Source organism: Emys orbicularis, chromosome 1 (assembly GCF_028017835.1).
Source record: "Emys orbicularis isolate rEmyOrb1 chromosome 1, rEmyOrb1.hap1, whole genome shotgun sequence".
NCBI lineage: Eukaryota > Metazoa > Chordata > Testudines > Emydidae > Emys > Emys orbicularis.
Window position 1 is genome coordinate 345,317,169 of NC_088683.1, and position 18,028 is coordinate 345,335,196.

Here is an 18,028-nt window from a genome sequence, read left to right on the forward strand (position 1 = left end):
TCAATAAAAATCAGTGCCTGCTTAGCTGTCTGTGTGAATAGATGCCTTTTTTAATATTTATATATTTTGCTAAGTGCATATAAGAAATGGGGTAATCTTCAGGGTCTATGAATGTCAGAAGGTAGCCCTGATTCTGGCATTCTGGCCCCAAATCAGCATAACACTTAAGTGTGTACTTTATTTTAAGCATCTGTATAAATTCATCCACATTCAGCAAAGCTATTAAGAATATACTTTATGCCCAGGAGCCTCTAGGATGGAATCTATGGAAAATGCATTTGTTTTATAAATAGGAAGAACTAGGCATTCTGATCTTTATATAATAAATAAGAACCAAATGTCTATTGAGGGTGTATGTTTCATATATGTTTTTAAAACTAACTCTCTAGATATTTACAACTCAATTAAAGGCAAATTACTAGTTGTGCTACATTGCCAACTACTGACTGGCTCATCTGATCATAAAAAGACAGTTTCAAACTCACATCACTTTTTTATGAACTAAGCATAACGTTTTGTGGGAAAGTGATTTGGGAATACAGTATTCCTTAGCAGGTGGGCCTGAAATATGTGCTTACACTAGGACCATATCAGTGAAAGCTAGGCATAGACTGATTTTTAAACTTCATCCAAACAGGGCCTAATTGTGCTCTCTTATGCAGGTAGACAGCTCATATTTGCTTCAGGAAAGGTCATGCACATACAGCTAGGGGAATAATTCAGCGCAGGAAGAATGCCTAACATAAATGCAAAGACCAGTTATAAGCAAGTTATATGTAAACCCGAGATTGACAATATCATGCACATTGTCTGGAATTGCCAAAAGTTTTGGATTTGTGTCGCTTTTAACATTGTATCTCAGATGGCTTAAACAGATGTAAAATCAAATATGTTGGACTTTTCCTGTCAGAAGCTAGGAATTGTATTATGTGTTACTAGAGAAAAGAAACTATTATATCAACAGATTAACGCCCAACTGATGTACAAAGTAGAAAAGCAAAAAGATAAATGTGTGGGAGCCTATGTCCCATTGAAAGTCAATGGACACTAAGTCACTCTGACATTTTTTTCAAAAGAGAAGGAAGTAAAAAAAGAAGTTTATGTTGCTGATTCAAAACGTTTAGTTTTTTTTAAAAAAAAATGTCTTTTCATGCTTCCATGATGATACACCAAATACCCAAGAGTTACAACTGGATGCGGGGGGAAGAAGGAGGGGGAAGGGAGTACACAACTTTACAGTACCTCCAGGGCGCCAGGATTTTCATGTCCGCCTTGCCCATAATGACCCTAATGTTCTAATTTTTCCAAATACTCTTGCCAAGGTATTTGTGAATGTGATCTCTGACCTTTTTGTTCTCAACACTGAACACTAGCTTATTTCTGGCTCAAATAAAGATTTCTGCAAGAGGGGGAGAGAAATAACTTTTGTAGAGCAAGGAAACAGAAGAAAGAAAAAGACTGAAGAACTTGTACCAGCACACAGTGTCCCCTTCGTCACTGCTCACTAGAATGATCTCTGATGCACAACCAAGTTGGAAGCTATTGTTTTAAGATTACTTAGGCTTAAAATTTCACAGATTAATTTTCATAAAGCTTGTAAGACAGACAGGTCCACAGAATTTTTATACATACACTGTAAGCTCTTTGGGGCATGGACATTGTTCACCTTTATTGCCCTGATCCTAAATGTGCTTATGCACAAGAGTCACTTTATGTGAATAGATCCATTGAGTTCAACAGGGTTATTTATGGACATAAAGTTACTGTGTGTGTTTGCAGGATTGGGGCTTGTTAACACAATACACAGCACCATCGGACTCTGAGCACTATCATCAATATTAAATAATTAGGGCTGTCAAGCGATTAAAAAAATTAATTGTGATTAATCGCACTGTTAAACAATAATAGAATACCATTTATTTAAATATTTTTGGACATTTTCTACATTTTCAAATATATTGATTTCAGTTAAACACAGAATACAGTGTACAGTGCTCACTTTATATTTATTTTTTATTACAAATATTTGCACTGTAAAAAACAAAAGAAATAGTATATTTCAATTCACCTAATACAAGTACTGTAGTGCAATCTGTTTATAATGAAAGTTGAACTTACAAATGTTGAGTTATGTACAAAAAATAAGTGCATTCAAAAATAAAACAATGTAAAACTTTAGAACCTACAAGTCCACTCAGTCCTACTGCAGCCAGTCACTCAAACAAACAAGTTTGGTTACAATTTGCAGGAGATAATGCTGCCCACGTCTTGTTTACAATGTCACCTGAAAGTGAGAACAGGCATTCGCATGGCACTGTTGTAGCCAGCATCGCAAGATATTTATGCGCTAAAGATTCATATGTCCCTTCATGCTTCAACCACCATTCCAGAGGACATGCGTCCATGCTGATGACGGGTTCTGCTTGATAACGATCCAAAGCAGTGCAGACCGGCGTATGTTCATTTTCATCATCTGAGTCAGATGATTGATTTTGATGATGATCAACCAGCAGAAGGTTGATTTTCTTTTTTGATGACTCGGGTTCTGTAGTTTCCACATCGGAGTGTTGCTCTTTTAAGACATCTGAAAGCATGCTCCACACCTAGTCCCTCTCAGGTTTTGGAAGGCACTTCAGATTCTTAAACCTTGGGTTGACTGCTGTATCTATCCTTAGAAATCTCATTGGTATCTTCTTTGCATTTTGTCAAATCTACTGTGAAAGTGTTCTTAAAATGAACATGTGCTGGGTCATCCTCCGAGACTACTATAACATGAAATATATGTCAGAATGCGGGTAAAACAGAACAGGAGACATACAATTCTCCCCCAAGGAGTTCAGTCACAAATTTAATTAACGCATTATTTTTTTAACGAGCATCATCAGCATGGAAGCACGTCCTCTGGAATCGTGGCCGAAGCATGAAGGGACATATGAATGTTTAGCATAATTGGCACGTTAATACAACGTGCCATGCGAAGGCCTGTTCTCCCTTTCAGGTGACATTGTAAATAAGAAGCAGTCATCAGTATCTCCTGTAAATGTAAACAAACTTGTTTGTCTTAGCAATTGGCTGAATAAGAAGTAGGACTGAGTGGGCTCTAAATTTTTACACTGTTTTGTTTTTGAGTGCAGTTATGTAACAAAAAACCCCCTACATTTGTAAGTTACACTTTCACAATAAAGAGATTGCACTACAGTACTTGTCTGAGGTGAATTGAAAAATACTATTTCTTTTGTTTATCATTTTTACAGTGCAAATATTTGTAATAAAAAATATAAAGTGAGCACTCTACACTTTGTATTCTGTGTTGTAATAGAAATCAATATATTTGAAAATGTAGAAAAAAATCCGAAAATATTTAATACGTTTCAATTGGTATTCTATTGTTTAACAGTGCAATTAATCGCGATTAATTTTTTAAATCGCAGTTAATTATTTTTTAGTTAATCGCATGAGTTAACTGTGATTAATCGACAGCCCTATAAATAATGTAATATTAAATAGTAATAATAATACCGCACATCCTACCAAAATCTAAAAGCAAAAGCTGATCGTTAAACTCACCCCAGCACCTGGCCTCAGGGCAAATAAATGAATGTCCTAGAGAATTATTTGACTAAACAAGGAATCTGATGGTCACTAGCTTTATGTAATTGCACCTAGAGTACAACTAACATGATAGGTTTAGTCTGGAAGCTAACAACAAATGAGTTTTGCCTTACAAGAAGGTAAGAATTTTGCTGAATGAATGAGAAATGCTAGATGAACACTGGGTCCAAGTTTTGGCTGGTTGGCATCGTTTCACATTCAGCTGATTTAATACACTGTAAGAGAGTGCCTGTATCTAGCAATGTGGGGATGGCACACAGGTCCTTACCCATCCTCCAGACATGAGAAAGAAATGTTTCACAGGGTGAATGGTTGATTCATTTGGGGGTGTCACCTCCCAAAAGTAGGTGACTTGACAGCCCTGCTAATTATTACACTTTGATTACTTATTCAAATTAAGGTACATTTTATAGCTTCAGTAAAACATTTATTTATTCTGATTTATTTAAAATGCTCTGGGCACATACCCAACATACACTAACAATCTAATAAAATGCTTCCTTACGTTTTTTCCCTGGAGGTCCCCATAATAGCAAACAAACTACTTTAGTAAATGTGCCAGAGGAACAGTATGAATTATTTTCTCTCCTTCTTTCAAATACCTACATGAATTTCACCAGACATTCTTATGAAGCTTCCCCTTGTCTTCCATTTACTTACCGTAATAACTTTTCAGCATCATTGTAACCAATGGGATGGACTGGAAGTTTCGGAAGACCTACAGCCCTGGCTTCTTCATATCGATAGGTGTACTCTGGAGGTATAAGGCTGCTGTTTATTTTATCTGACTTTTAAGGGGGAGTCATACAACATGTAGCACAGCACTACATAGAAATCAGGAATAATGACCCTGCTGTGCTAAAAATGAGGCCAAGATTTCTACAAGAACGCTGTTCTCTCCATGACATAAATACAGTTTCATAGAGACCTCAACGCATTCTCCTTGGGTGTCCACAACCCTGCATCCCATTCCCCAGTCTGTTGTGTGTGCAAAATTCCCACATTTGGAAGCCATTTCTGAATACAGTTCCTTGGTAGGAGGGCTGAGAGAAGGATTTCCTTAACATGGGAGTGGGAGGAACCCTGGCTGGGGGGGTAAAGGGCATACGGGGCTTTCTTGCAGAGAATATCATTGGATCTAGTGCAGGGATGGCAGCTGATCTCCTACTTTCTCCCCACTATCTTTTCCTGCTGCACTGAGAGGCACAACAGTAGGGATGGGAGGAGAGATGGCCACAAACAGCTCTACAGGGAAGTGCGGCCCCATCAAAGGGCCAAGTGGCTGAAAGGGAAACAGACCCAGTCTTGTAGAGCTGCGGATCTAACGATACCTCCGCTCCATGGGGATTATGCATTTGGGCTTCGGCCACCCGTAGTGTGCGGAAATGAAGGGGAAGAGACAGAAGGTTTAGTACATATATCTGTTTAAACACACACACACACACGCATAGGGTATTGTACATATTGGGTTCTGGGAAGTGGGCAGGTGCTAAAGGATCCCCCCCAGCCTAAGGGGAGGATCTACAGGACCTGAAACCCAACTGATTTTGGGGGACAACTAATAAAATAACAGGCACAGGAGTGAGGTCAAAGGGTCAAAAGAAGGGAACCTGATGGGGACACCGAGCAGAGAATGGCGGACAGCGCCCACTGCTCCTCAAAGGCATCAAGGGAGCCAGTGGACGCCGCCCAGAGGAACTCTGCCCGGATACGTGACCGGACAGAGGATCGGAAACAGGCCCCACAGTCACAGGAGTCTCCATCGGCCAACCTCCTCTCCCTGGTTTTATAGATGGCCGTTTTAGCCAGGGCCAGGAGGAGGTTGACCAGGAGGTCCCGCGACTTTGTGGGGCCACGGATAGGGAGTGCGTAAATAAGAAGGTGAGGGGAAAAGTGCAGCCAAAAACGTAACAGAATATTCGTGAGGAGCCCGGTATAGGGGCTGCAACCTGGCGCACTCCAAGTAAACGTGTGCCAGGGTCTCCCTCACGCCGCAGAAGGGGCAGGTATCCGGGACAGGGGTAAACCGCGCCAAATACACGCTCGTGCTCACGGCCCCATGAAGGAGCTGCCAGCTGATATCCCCAGCGGGCCTCGGGACCAGGGTGGAGTATAAGCTGGCCCACCGGGGCTTCTCACCCTCCACAGGTGGCAAGAGGTCCTGCCACTTTGTGTCGGGGCGGGACACGAGGGTGAGGAAGTGAAGGGTGTGGAGCACGAGCGTGTATAGGTGTTTCCTTGGTGCGCTCTGGAAGCGGACCGGCTGCAGATTGTGCAGCCGGCTCACGGAGAAGGGGCGGGGGGGCCGGTTGGGTCCACGGGGAAGGGGCCCGATTAAAAGGTCCGGAGGGCCTGGGGTGGAGGGTGGGCGGGGCGTGCCCTCGTGCAGGACCCGGTCGAGGTAGGCCCGAGCAGTGGGCGGCAAAGCGGCCCTCACCTCCTGAAGTACGCGCCGGGGAGTACAAAGCCTGGAGAGCCCCATGCGCCAAGCGAGCGTCAGGGGATCCAGCCAGTCTCCCCGGTCATAATCCAGGGAGTCTCCGACTCTGGTGACTTCTGCCAGGACCAACCTCTGGCGCACCGAGGGGGACTCCGCCACCTGCACACGGAACAGGGGGTTGTGTAGCAGGGGCTCCGCGAGGAGATCTGCCCCCCCGGTGGCCGCCACGGACCTGGTCGCTGAGAACCGTTTCCAGGTCCGGAGGAGGTCCTGGTAAAAGACCGGCAGCCTGGAGAGGTCGCGCGGAAGACCTCTCGGATCGATATAAAGGAGCTGCCGGTCGTATCAGAGCCCTCGGAAGCAGCGCAGGAAGGTGTGTTCCAGTACTCTCCACGCCGGACTACCTGCACCATAAAGGAGCCTCTGCAGGGCCTGGAGGTGGAAGACATGGACCTGAGTGCATAGGCACTTCAGGCCCTGCCCTCCCTCCTCTAGGGGCAGGTGGAGGACCCCTGCAGAGACCCAGTGCAGTCCTGGCCAGAAGACCTCCAGAATCGCCCTCCGGAGGTCGGCCAGGAAGCCCGGGGCCAGGACCAGGGTGTTGAGCCAGTACCAGAGCATGGACAGGACTAGTTGATTGAATACCAGTGCCCTCCCTCGAAGGGAGAGGCTCCCGAGTAGTCCTGTCCATTTCCGGAGCCGCTCCGTCACCCTGCCCTGTAAACCGTGCCAGTTCTCCGGCGGAGACGGATGCGTGGCAGAAAGGTAAACGCCGAGATAGAGCAGTGGACCCGCGCTCCACCGGATGGCCTGAAGCACGGGTGGGAGGGAGCTTGCCTGCCACCCGTCCCTGCATAGGGTATTGTAGCGGGGTGAACACCCGCGCCTGCCTGGAAGGGCTTAAAAGGAGCCCTGGAGAGGGCTGTGCCTGGGGATGGCTGATTGGGGAAGCAGCAGCAGCTGGACCACGCCCCAATCAGGCCTCAGCTGGCCCTATATAAGAGGCTGGGAGCCAGGAGCTAACAGATTCCCTCTAGCTTCTGAGAGGGAGGGACCTGGCTGCAGGGACCTGAGCAGAGTACCTGAGTGGAGCAGGGCTGGGGAAAGGCAGAGGAGCTGGGGAGCAGCTGGAAAGCCCCAGGCTGCGGCCTAGCAGAGGGCCCATGGGTACTAGGGGTTGCAGAGGGCAGCACAGGGGCAGGCAAAGGCAGCAGGTCCAAACCCAACCTGGCCTATGATGAGTGGCTGACGCTGCAGTCTGCCCCAGGGCACGGGGGCTAGTTGGTGACTGGCAGTAGCCCACGACTGAGGCAAGGTGGGGATAGAGGGCTGGGGGTTCCCCTGGGTAGGGAGACCCTGAGAGAAAGAGGGGTTACTGCTAGGGGGCAGCACCCCAGAGAACAGGGCACCAGTGTCCAGAGAGGGACATGGGGGCCAAGCAGCAGCAGGACACTGGCCTGCAGAGGGCGCTCCGGAGGCTGGAGAAGAGCTAATTCCCGAAATGACCAGCAGGAGGTGCCGCAGGGGTGAGCCCCTCTCCTCTACAGGTATATATATTACCCTAACAAAACATGTGTATGTTGCCCTGTGACGGCTGGCCCCAGTGAGCTATGAGTTGTACCAGCACAGAGGGTGTCCCCTCCCAGTCCAGTATTTGGGCTGTTAAACGTTAGTCATAACCTCAGTGTTATTCCCCCATGCAGACTGTTCTCTCCAATGCTGCCCACTCTGAATCCTCTGACAGCATCCTGCTCCCTCTTGTGGGTCCCATGCAGCAGCACTCTGTGAAGGAGGAGCCCAAAGCTGCCCCCTCCATGCAATGGCAATTACAGATGGGTTTATATACATCTGCTCCAAAGGAATGAGGAATGTCCTGTCACCCTCTCCCACTCTTCCTGAGACCAGACCCCTTTGGGACCACCTGGCTCTCATCAGAGCTTGGGCCATGGCAATGGCTTCTTCTCGACGCCACTCACCTTTTGCTGGATAACCTGGCGTGAGAGGATCCCCTGCCCCATTCAGATTTAACACATTCCCGCGCTGGGCTCCACCTCCAGGAAGGTTCCAGCCATTTGGAAAGGAATCTACTCCAGGGGCACAGTAGTCAGCAGGGTCTGAATACAGAATAACTCCCTTGGCACCAACCAGCTCAGCATTCTTCACCTAAAAAGCATATCCCGTTTCCTTATTCAGTCCTTGACAGCTTGACACCAATGCATGAATTCTCCAGGCCATGGTCCCAAAGCGAGAGGAGGGTACGTGGCATTTCACAGAATAGACTCTTTGATTCTTTGCTTTGAGGGAACTGATTAAAGCAGCATCCCCTTTTAGATTCCTCAAAGGAGGGATGAAAATGATGACAAGTCCTAGGACAGGAATCTCATTTATTACCATTCTGGCATTGTAAAGGGCTATAAATTATATTAACACTCACTTTAAGGCCCCTTGACACTACCCGAGTGGCTTAAAGGGATTTTAGTGTAAATAAGTAACTGGCCCATAATTATTCTCATGTCATGCAATTTCCTGGCAGCCAGTAGGTTTGGTATCCTGCTGAGAAACCTGATACAGCATGTGCATAAGGGACTTGGTGCTACTTAGAATCCTCGGCAGGAGATATGTGCAATAACATGGAAACACCACTCCCAGCATACTACTGTACCAAGCGTAATTCTAGTTTGTTTCCTGTCACCCAGACAAAAACAAGCAGCTGATTACTGAAATATTCAGTGCACAATATAAAAATCTGACAAGTGTTAATACAACCTGAAATCTTAGTTGCTAAGTGAACGCTTTACACTGAATATCTCCGGGGTGGGTTTCAGAATCGTAAACCATACGAGACAGAAAAATGTATTACTCCAGTATTTGAATCTGCCATTTGTTTGAACATGTACATAAAGCCAAAGAGTAACTGTTTATCTTTAGGCTTACAGGGGCATTAGATCAGCTCTGTGCTGTTTTGACAAAGGGAAGGGAAGGGTTTTCATATCTGTGTTTCTGGCAAACAAAATCAGTGTTTAACTCTGGCCCACAGATGCTTTGAGATGCTACAGATCTCATTTTGGCTTCTTAATCTATTTTGCTGCAGGTAACACAGATCAACATAGTAACGGAGTGGCAAATAATCTTCAACTGAGGTTGTAAGGTCCAGATATTTTAGTCAAAACTTATCATAACCATGCCCAGGACATGCTCACTTTTCATGAGCCTTTCCCATTCAGCTGGATTCTTGACCACTTGGTGTTCTAGAAACAATTCAGCAATATAGACTATTATTTATATTATCTTTCACTTATGAAAATGACACAAGTCAGTTGTCCCTTCAATGGGCAGAAAATATTCCTCAAGAGAATATCACAAATCTAGGTATCCCTATTAAAAGATTCAGTATTTGGATTGCTGGGTTAACTGAAAACTGTGTAAAATTACATGTAATGTCTAATCCTATTCAAATTGAAGTCAATTGGATTTTTAAGAGAAATATGATCAGACATATACAGGCTTTCTATTGACTATGGGCCTGATTGAGGAAAGCATCCCTTTCAAGAAAGCTCTTAAACATGTGCTGGATCAGGGCCTAAAGAATTTGAGGAAATCTATAGGTGGGTTTTTTTAAACTAAAAAACCCTCTGTTGGGCTAATCCCTGCCCAATTTGGGGAAATCTTTATACCAAAACATGCTAGATACATTTTAAATAACAGCTGAATCTGTAAAAATGGGTAATTTTAAACAAATGTATTTATTTATACTGTCAGATGTGCTTGTATACATCTCCTACTCAGGAAGCATCTTTTGAGCATAGTTTGATAAACACCTCAATTATGCTAAGATCGCCAAAAGATTCTAAATATGGCCATCAGTTACGGAGAAGGCATATCTTAAGCATAACCTGAGACTAGAGATCAATGATAGAGTAGATACATTACCTTATTTCCTCTGAAGCTTTTCCCATATCTGGCAATGACAATCTTTCCAGTACAGTTAATTCCCATCTCTCTCTCCAGTTTGAAAAAGTCTTCAGTACGGCCATAGTTGACGTACACCAACTCACCCTAGTAGATGAGAGGCACAGTGAGAATGGGGATATCAGTGAGCACAAGAAAGGAGATGTGCTCTAATAAGGGGGCAATCGGGGAGCAAGGAACTCAAATTATAACCCTGGGTCTGATGTGGGATTAAAGAACCTGAGTCTGCAAGCTGCTTGAGCACCTTTATCTCCCATTGGCTAAAATGGGAGTTGAGGGTGCTCAGAACCTCACAATGGGAGATAAAAGTGCTCAAGCAGGCTCTTTATCTTCCTGATCCTGTGCCCACTGAAGTCAATAGCAAAGCTTCCATTAACTGCAGTGGTACAGGGTTGAAACCCCATCGGTTTCCCCATCTGTAAAGCGGGGACAGTAATACCTAGCTACTTCACAGGGATGTTGGGAGTCTTAATTAATTAATATTTGAAGATTAAAAGTACAGCATAAGGGTTTCTAGGTATTATTTTTACGAAGGTAATGCTTTTGGCTTTGCTTTAGTAACAAAGACGTTAGAAGACATTAGTTCTGTGGGTGGGTTGATAAAATGCTTGAAATCTTTGTCCCAAACCTATTGGAACATTGCACCCCAACTCCTTCTTTTCAATGAACTCAAGAATAACATGGATCTGCTACGACTCTGTTAATAGCAGATCCATTGTATTCTTGCGCTTACAGAAAATGAGGAGTTGGTGCAATTCTCCAGTAGCTTTGAGGCCATTTGTAAGTGGGTTTATGGCAAAATGGATACTGTATATTTATTCTGGGTGTGCTGTAAATCTTTATGTTGTCATTTGGGCTTGGTTTACACTGAAAAGTTATATAGGCATAACTGCATTGGTCAGGGGTGTGAAAAAAACCTACCCCTCTAACTGACATAATTATGCCAACAAAACCCACAGTGTAGAAGCAGCTATGTTAGTGGAAGAGTGCTTCTGTCTACATAGCTAATATGATTGGGGGAGGTGGTGTTCCTATTGAAAAACTCCTTCTGTTGGCGTAGGCTGCATTGACGCTAGGAGGCTGTGCCGGTACAGACTCCATAGTGTAGACACAGACTGAGTCAATATGAGTTCTCTTACATCTATTTTGAAAAAGAATTGCATGTTAGTTTACTACTACTATGCTCCAACGCCCCAGTCGGGCACAGGGTACTAGGTGCTGTACAAATACTTGAGTAGTCACAATGTCTGCCCCAAACTGCTTACAATCCAATGAGACACCAAAGTAGGTGTGACAAACAACAGGACGGAATGGATTAGAGAGGACACAGGTGACCATTCTATATTATTTTTGTAATTTTAGCAGTGTGACAGGCATATTTCAGACAAGTATAAAAACACGAGGCCAGAACTTTGGCTGGTGTACTTGGGCATAACTCCAATGAAGTCAATGGAGCTATAACTCTCACCCACTGAGGACCTGGTCCTTGGTTACTGCCTGAAAAATCAGTGTCCAGGTAGATGTCACACAAATGTAGCAACAGAGGAAGGAAGATACCACAATGATGGAACACCGGACTGGATGGGACCTCCTGGGTCATCGAGTCCAATCCCCTGCTGTTACAGGCAACCCCATCATATAATCCCATTCAGAAATTTATCTAGTTCCATCTTTAAAGCCAGGTAAGTTTCTTGCCCCCACTACTCCTTTTGGGAGGCTATTCCAGAACCTTACTTCTGATTAGAAACCTCCTAATTTACAGACTAAATTTACTCCTGGTGAGTTTATATTCATATGTTCTTGTGCCAACAGTGTCCTTCCCTCCCTCGTGTTTACCCTCCACAATCTACCTATAGCAAACAATTATATACCCACTAATTTTTTGTTTTGCTAGGTTAAACAATGGGCTTTTTTAAAATTTTGGGTTTATGAATACTTCACTGAGGAGAGGACCAGGGTTTGCAAGCCTATTGGAAGAAGTGCATACATTGGGAGGCACTGAGGACCCCTCGAGGAGGTTCCTTGCATAAGAGGCAACTTGGAGGCAAGAGTGGGAGAAGAACATGAAGGGGATGCCAAGTTGGGCATCTTGGTTGGAATGAAATGGATGAGTAGGGGAATCAGAGAAGGACAGAGTGGAGAGGGAATGGGAACCTGGTTATGCAGAGCCTTGAAGGCAAGGACATGGTGCTTGAGTTCTAGGTGGAGGGTGAGGGGAAGCCAATCAAGGGTCTGGATGTGGTCAGAGAAGTGAACAAAGAAGAGGATTTGGGTGACAACTTTTTGGGTAGATTGAATGGGACGAAGGGGACTGTCAGGAAGCCCAAAGAGGAGAAGGTTACAGTAACTGAGTTGAGGTATAGCCAAGGTCTATCGGCACAAGAGTTTTGTTGATGGGAATGGAGAGGAACAGGTGGATTTGGAGGATTTTGCACTCTTTCCCCAGCCCCTTTTTCACCCATGAAAGGGCCATTAGACAGGAGAAGAGAAACTCTGAATGCAGCAACCGTAGCAGTTGCAAGCAGAGTTGGCTGAAATGTTACCAGAGTTTGAGATGAAAACACTAAACAACCCTACATCTTGACAAAAAAAATTGGGAGGATGCTGAACTAGCAAGAGAACTAGTTGGAATTCTTTGATTTGTCTACAAATTTTAATACTATTTTAACAAAATATTCATGAATATTTTTACCATCTTTTCAAGCAACATTTATAGCTGCATCCTGCCAATTCAGCCACTCACAGGCTGGTTTCCTACACTTTTGCATAAAAATAGTCCTTTGTATTTACATTTCTTCCAATAGTTAAATCACTTCCATTGAATCAGAATCAAGTGGTGGCCTGGTTGAACCTGAAAGTTTGGGAAGATGGTCTCCTATTTGCTACTCTATATACAGGTGTTTGTGAAGTATGGAACAATGGTATCTATTTTGAAGCAGTTGCCATCCTAGCAGCATAAATAAATACACCTGTACACAGAATGGCAGATTTTTCCAATCTTTCACATTCAAAAATAGCCTTGGAGCTTGGGTTTTAATGGAGCTATTTAGTTACTGGAAGAACATATATAATGAATTATCTGTATGCATTACTGTGCACATGAACAGTTATTTTCTCCTTTAATTCCAAAAAGGTACTACAGTGAATCTCTTCACTGTGGGCTGCTGGCCTCGAGAAGCATATATTTCTATAACACAGTCGTATAAAATATGACCCACTCAAGAATTGTTCTTGAAGGGTCAAAAGGGGGATATGTAGTAGTAGGATTTTGTTTGTATTTTTATAATAAAAAAATAATAATGTAGCATGTATTAAATGTATTGGTATATGATTTGACCATATCCGGACACCACCCTTTTTAAATAGCAGAAAGGAATTGGTAGAGACGCCTCAGCCAGAATCTGTGTCTGGGCTTATTTCAAAGCAGTAACAGACCCTTTAGGGTCACCACTTCGTTGTAGGTTTAGCATTTTAGAATACATAAAAGAATGCAATAATTGTTTTTCTCTTGCATTGCAATTTGAGGTTCCTGTTCAAATGTTCTGTGTAAATCAATTCTGTTTTGTGTGTGAATGAGAAATGTGTATGTTTAAAAAAATAAATGTAAAAGCCATCACCAAACCAAATGTTCTAGAAAGGAACTAAGAACAGACGCAAGAGCACCAGAAAATTACAACACGCCCCTATTAAAATGTCAAAAAAGGGCAAATTAACAACTCTAAAATAAAACAGGCACCTATCAATGGGGACAAAATAGCTGTAATCAAAACCAGCATGGGGTAACTCCCTAAAAAACTTAATAAAAAAATAAAAAGAACAATTTAAAAAAACAAGCACTCAAACAACAATTAATTACAGCATGACGGTGCAAAACTCATTGGTTCCAATAAAAAAAATCCACTTTATAAACAAGATGTACTATTTACATCTGGGATTATGCAAATTTCAGGGACAAACTCTGCTTTCTGATGTAAATCTGGAGCTACTTAATTTAAATCAATGGACGTACACTGGTGTAAATAAACATATTTTGGACCTATAGCCTTGAATTCATTTAGATGGCTGATTTCTCTCTTCCCCACTTCTTTTTTTTTAATTTCTGCTGTGAAGTGCCTTAGGGTTTCTTTGGAGGGGGAGGTTTGTAATGGTCTCTGTTAAATTTATGATGCCACATGCTGTAATGAGCATTCCCCCACATTCCTAATGATGTTAACTGTGGATTTGAAGCAAGCACTTTTAACAGAAACAAAGAAAATTACTTTGGAACATTATACAATCAAACAGTTTCCTTGTGATAACCAGGAGTCGAGTCTAGTCTAACTGTGCTATGTTGCTTCCTGGTCATGTGGGTGGGGGGCTCAAATTGTTATGGGTGCAGCATATTTTTCAAATGGTTTGTGCTTTTTAAAAACATCCCATTGCTTTTGTCCAACAGGAGTCTTGTTAAATACAGTTCTCATGTTGGATGTTTGGGAGCATGCAGGGTGCAAAGAAAAAAATCCATATGCAATTTTACCTTAGTAAGACCCGTGTCTACTTGGACTCCTGGCTCCTTCAAAAGATTGTCATCTTTTCTATAAAATGAACCTCCATATATAACAAAACTAGGGCTTTCAGTAATACCACTGGGAATCGCGCAGTGAGTGTAGATCCCTTCAGAACACTGTGATGATTTCATAATATTACAAGCAAGTTCCAGTGTAAATTATAGAAATAGCACTTCAAAAACGTGCAAAATTATGCAAATGGTGGGAACTCATTGTGGACTCTGTTCTAAAGTCTTGCAAGATTCATTAAATTTAATGGCAGAGCTCATGGGTTTGGCAGGTACCCTCTACCCTACCTGTTTGCAAATTCAGTGTTGGATTCTGCCAGCCTTTCCTGACTGGATTTTTTGTCTAAATAATTACATCTACATTAGGGCTTTTGTCAGCATAGCTATTTCTCTAAGAGGTGCAATTCCTTTCCACCCCCCTCCCCACTGACATAGCTATGCTGGAAAAACTTTTAAGCATACACCAGGCCTAGCAGTGAATACTCAGGTAGGCCCAATTCTGCTAGCCTACTGAGGTAGGACATGGCCTCTCTCATGAATAGTCCTACTGATTAAAGATTAATTATTAATAGTCTCTAATGGCCCAGAGATGAAAATGGCCTACCAGGTCATCTAACCCTCATATGACTAGTATACTTCACAGCATATTTTTCAATCTTTTGTCCAGTTCAGTTTTAAATATCCCATGGGGAATTGTTCCACAATCCTAACTAGATCATGCTGTTAGGAATTTTTTTCCTGATGTTCAGCCTCAAGTTATTTTTTCTTAATTGATTAAATTACTCTTAGTTGTAGTAAGATGAAGCCCTGGCCCAGAGGTCCGGTATGAGGCCTAAGGCCTGAACTAAGCTATTGGTCAAGACTTTGCTAATATAAAGCAAAGTTAAGCTGTGAGCCAGAGGCAGGCCCTGCTCACAGAAGCTGGCAAGGAAAGGGCTGATGTTGCACAAATATACATACCTAAAAAATACTGGACACTAGAGATATAAACATATGCCCTGATGGTACCAGAACACTCGGATACTTGCACATTCCACACAGATAACAAGGACAGGGTCAAAAGGGTAATATGATGGATAGAGTTGTTTTGTTCAAACCAACATGTACAAGGTGAGAGGTGACACCTTACTGCGTAGAAGGGCTGTACCTTACTACGTAGGGGGGGTTGCACCTCAGTACGTCAGGAGTAATGTGTAACTTGTTTGTACCTGTGTATAAGAGTGCACCCCTGAGTGGATGTCTTTGTCTGGCCTAGGGGGCAGTGGAGAGTCCCGCCACTCACTGAGCCGGTCCATTGTCAGGGGGCATATATTCGTAGTATGTCCTGTAGAGTCTGCAGGAAACTATTACTGTGCTTCCTTTGACAATAAACCTGGCCGGGTGCCTTCGTACCTTCTCGGAGTCTGTGGTCATTGGGGGTTCTCTCGGGGTCTGCTGTGTCAGCGATCTGCAGAGCCGGGGCAGCACACAGAGGGAACACGCATGCAGCCAACTGTTATCAACAATGAACAGAGCAGAGCACCACACCGGTAGCATCTGACAACATTAGTTGTACCCCTTTGTAGCACCCTGCATAACCTCTCCCAAGTGATCAGTTTTACACCCTTTCAAATGTTTGTAGACAATTATCACCTATCAGATCTTTATAGGTTTTTCTATGGTGTCTGTCACTGTGGAATCTAAGCCCTAGCAATTAGAGACAGCATGATGTGTTTGCAAACAAAAGGTTTGTCTATGCTGGAAAAGTAAGTGGTATTTTAAAATGTGCTAACTAATATATTTATGGAGTTATTCATTTCAAGGCCAGAAGAGGGCCACTGCATCATCTCGTCTGAACTCCTGCACAATACAGCCATAGGACTTCACCAAGTGGTTCCAGCATCAAACCCATATATTTAACTAATGTTGCCAGCTCTTGTAATTTTATCTTGGTTCTTGGGATAGTTGGTGTGTTACTTAATGCACCACCTCCCAGAGATAAGTGATTATGAAAAAAAACACACACAAAAACAGCTTTCATTTTTTTTAAAAAAATAAGTTTTTGGCCCTCATGATTATGGAGAAAAGCTGGAGAATGTGACCTGAGTGCATTCAAAAGGCTGAAAACCAGAATCCAAATAAAAATAATCCCAATTTAAAAAAAAATCTTACGCTTTTTAAACCAATCTCATATTTTCTTTTGCCACCTGACTCCTTTGCTGTTGGTAATTAGAGCTGAGTGAATAATTGATCTGGTTTGATTTGAACCAAAATGATTTTTTTTTAAATTTTCATAGAATTGAAACATTTTGAAATAAAAAAACCAAAATGAAATGTTTTAAAATATTCAAAATATTTCATTTCTACTTTTTAGATTTTCCCCCCCAGAAGCTATTTGTTGAATTTGACCCAAACTCACTAAGAATTTCAGACTCCAAAATGGATTTTTCAGCAGAATTTCTATTCCTCCAAAATCTTCACCCAGCTTGATTGGCCACCCTGTTAACACCACTCAGAACCTAGTGCAGAGAAAGACAGCCATGTTTAAAAATGTGGCTGGTCATGGCGCTAAGTGATGCTTAGAAATGTAACACATTTAAAAACACTACTCATTTTCCCAGAACAGATAACGGCAATTCTCACCCTTTCCTTAGGCCCATTCTATATACTTCAGTATTTTCTTTTCTTTTTGTTTTCTTGTCTTCTATAGTACTTCCTCTCTTCAGATTTCATAAGATGGAGGATGCTGTTACTGAAGGCAAGTCTACACTACAAAATTAAGTCGACCTAATTTATGTTGATGTGCAGACACTGCAGTAAAACCGATTCAATTATATGTCCACACTACACTCCTTGTGTGGGTGGTGAACCTCCTCACCAGGAGCGCTTGCACCGATTTAACTGCCAGTGTTGAGCACTGCGAGACGGTTTCTGAAAGTCAATGTAAGCAATGCAGTGCCTACACTGACACTGTCTTGACCTAACTACATCAACTTAACCGCTACACCTCTTGCAGAGGTGGCATTATTAAGTCGGTGTAGTGGGCGAGTTACATTGGTAGGAGCTACATTTTAGTGTAGACCAGGGATCGGCAACCTTCAGCATGCGGCCCGCCAGGGTAAGCCCCATGGCGGGCTGGGCCAGTTTGTTTACCTGCCGCGTCCACAAGTCTGGTCGATTGTGGCTCCCACTGGCCACGGTTTGCTGTTCCAGGCCAATGGGGGCTGTGGGAAGCGGCGCGGGCCAAGGGATGTGCTGACCGTGGCTTCTCGCAACCCCCATTGGCCTGGAACGGCAAACCGTGGCCAGTGGGAGCCACGATTGGCCAAACCAGTGGACGTGGCAGGTAAACAAACCGGTCCGGCCCGCCGGGGGCCTTAGCCTGGTGGGCCGCGTGCCGAAGGTTGCCGACCCCGGTGTAGACACTTACAGAGTTAGATTGATGTAAGATGCCTTATATCGACTTAACTCTG

At 43.4% G+C, this 18,028-nt stretch overlaps 1 protein-coding gene across 1 annotated transcript in view; it reads right to left on the reverse strand.

The window, feature by feature from the left end:
* LOC135880034 (putative N-acetylated-alpha-linked acidic dipeptidase) overlaps positions 1 to 18,028 on the reverse strand; it is a 50,472-nt gene that overhangs the window by 18,760 nt on the left and 13,684 nt on the right. Inside the window, exons 5-7 of the mRNA XM_065406122.1 lie at positions 9,983 to 10,108; positions 8,029 to 8,215; positions 4,273 to 4,366 (exon numbers count right to left, since the gene is read on the reverse strand). Coding sequence (XP_065262194.1) covers positions 4,273 to 4,366; positions 8,029 to 8,215; positions 9,983 to 10,108 — 407 coding nt within the window. The remainder of the gene's footprint in view (positions 1 to 4,272; positions 4,367 to 8,028; positions 8,216 to 9,982; positions 10,109 to 18,028) is intronic.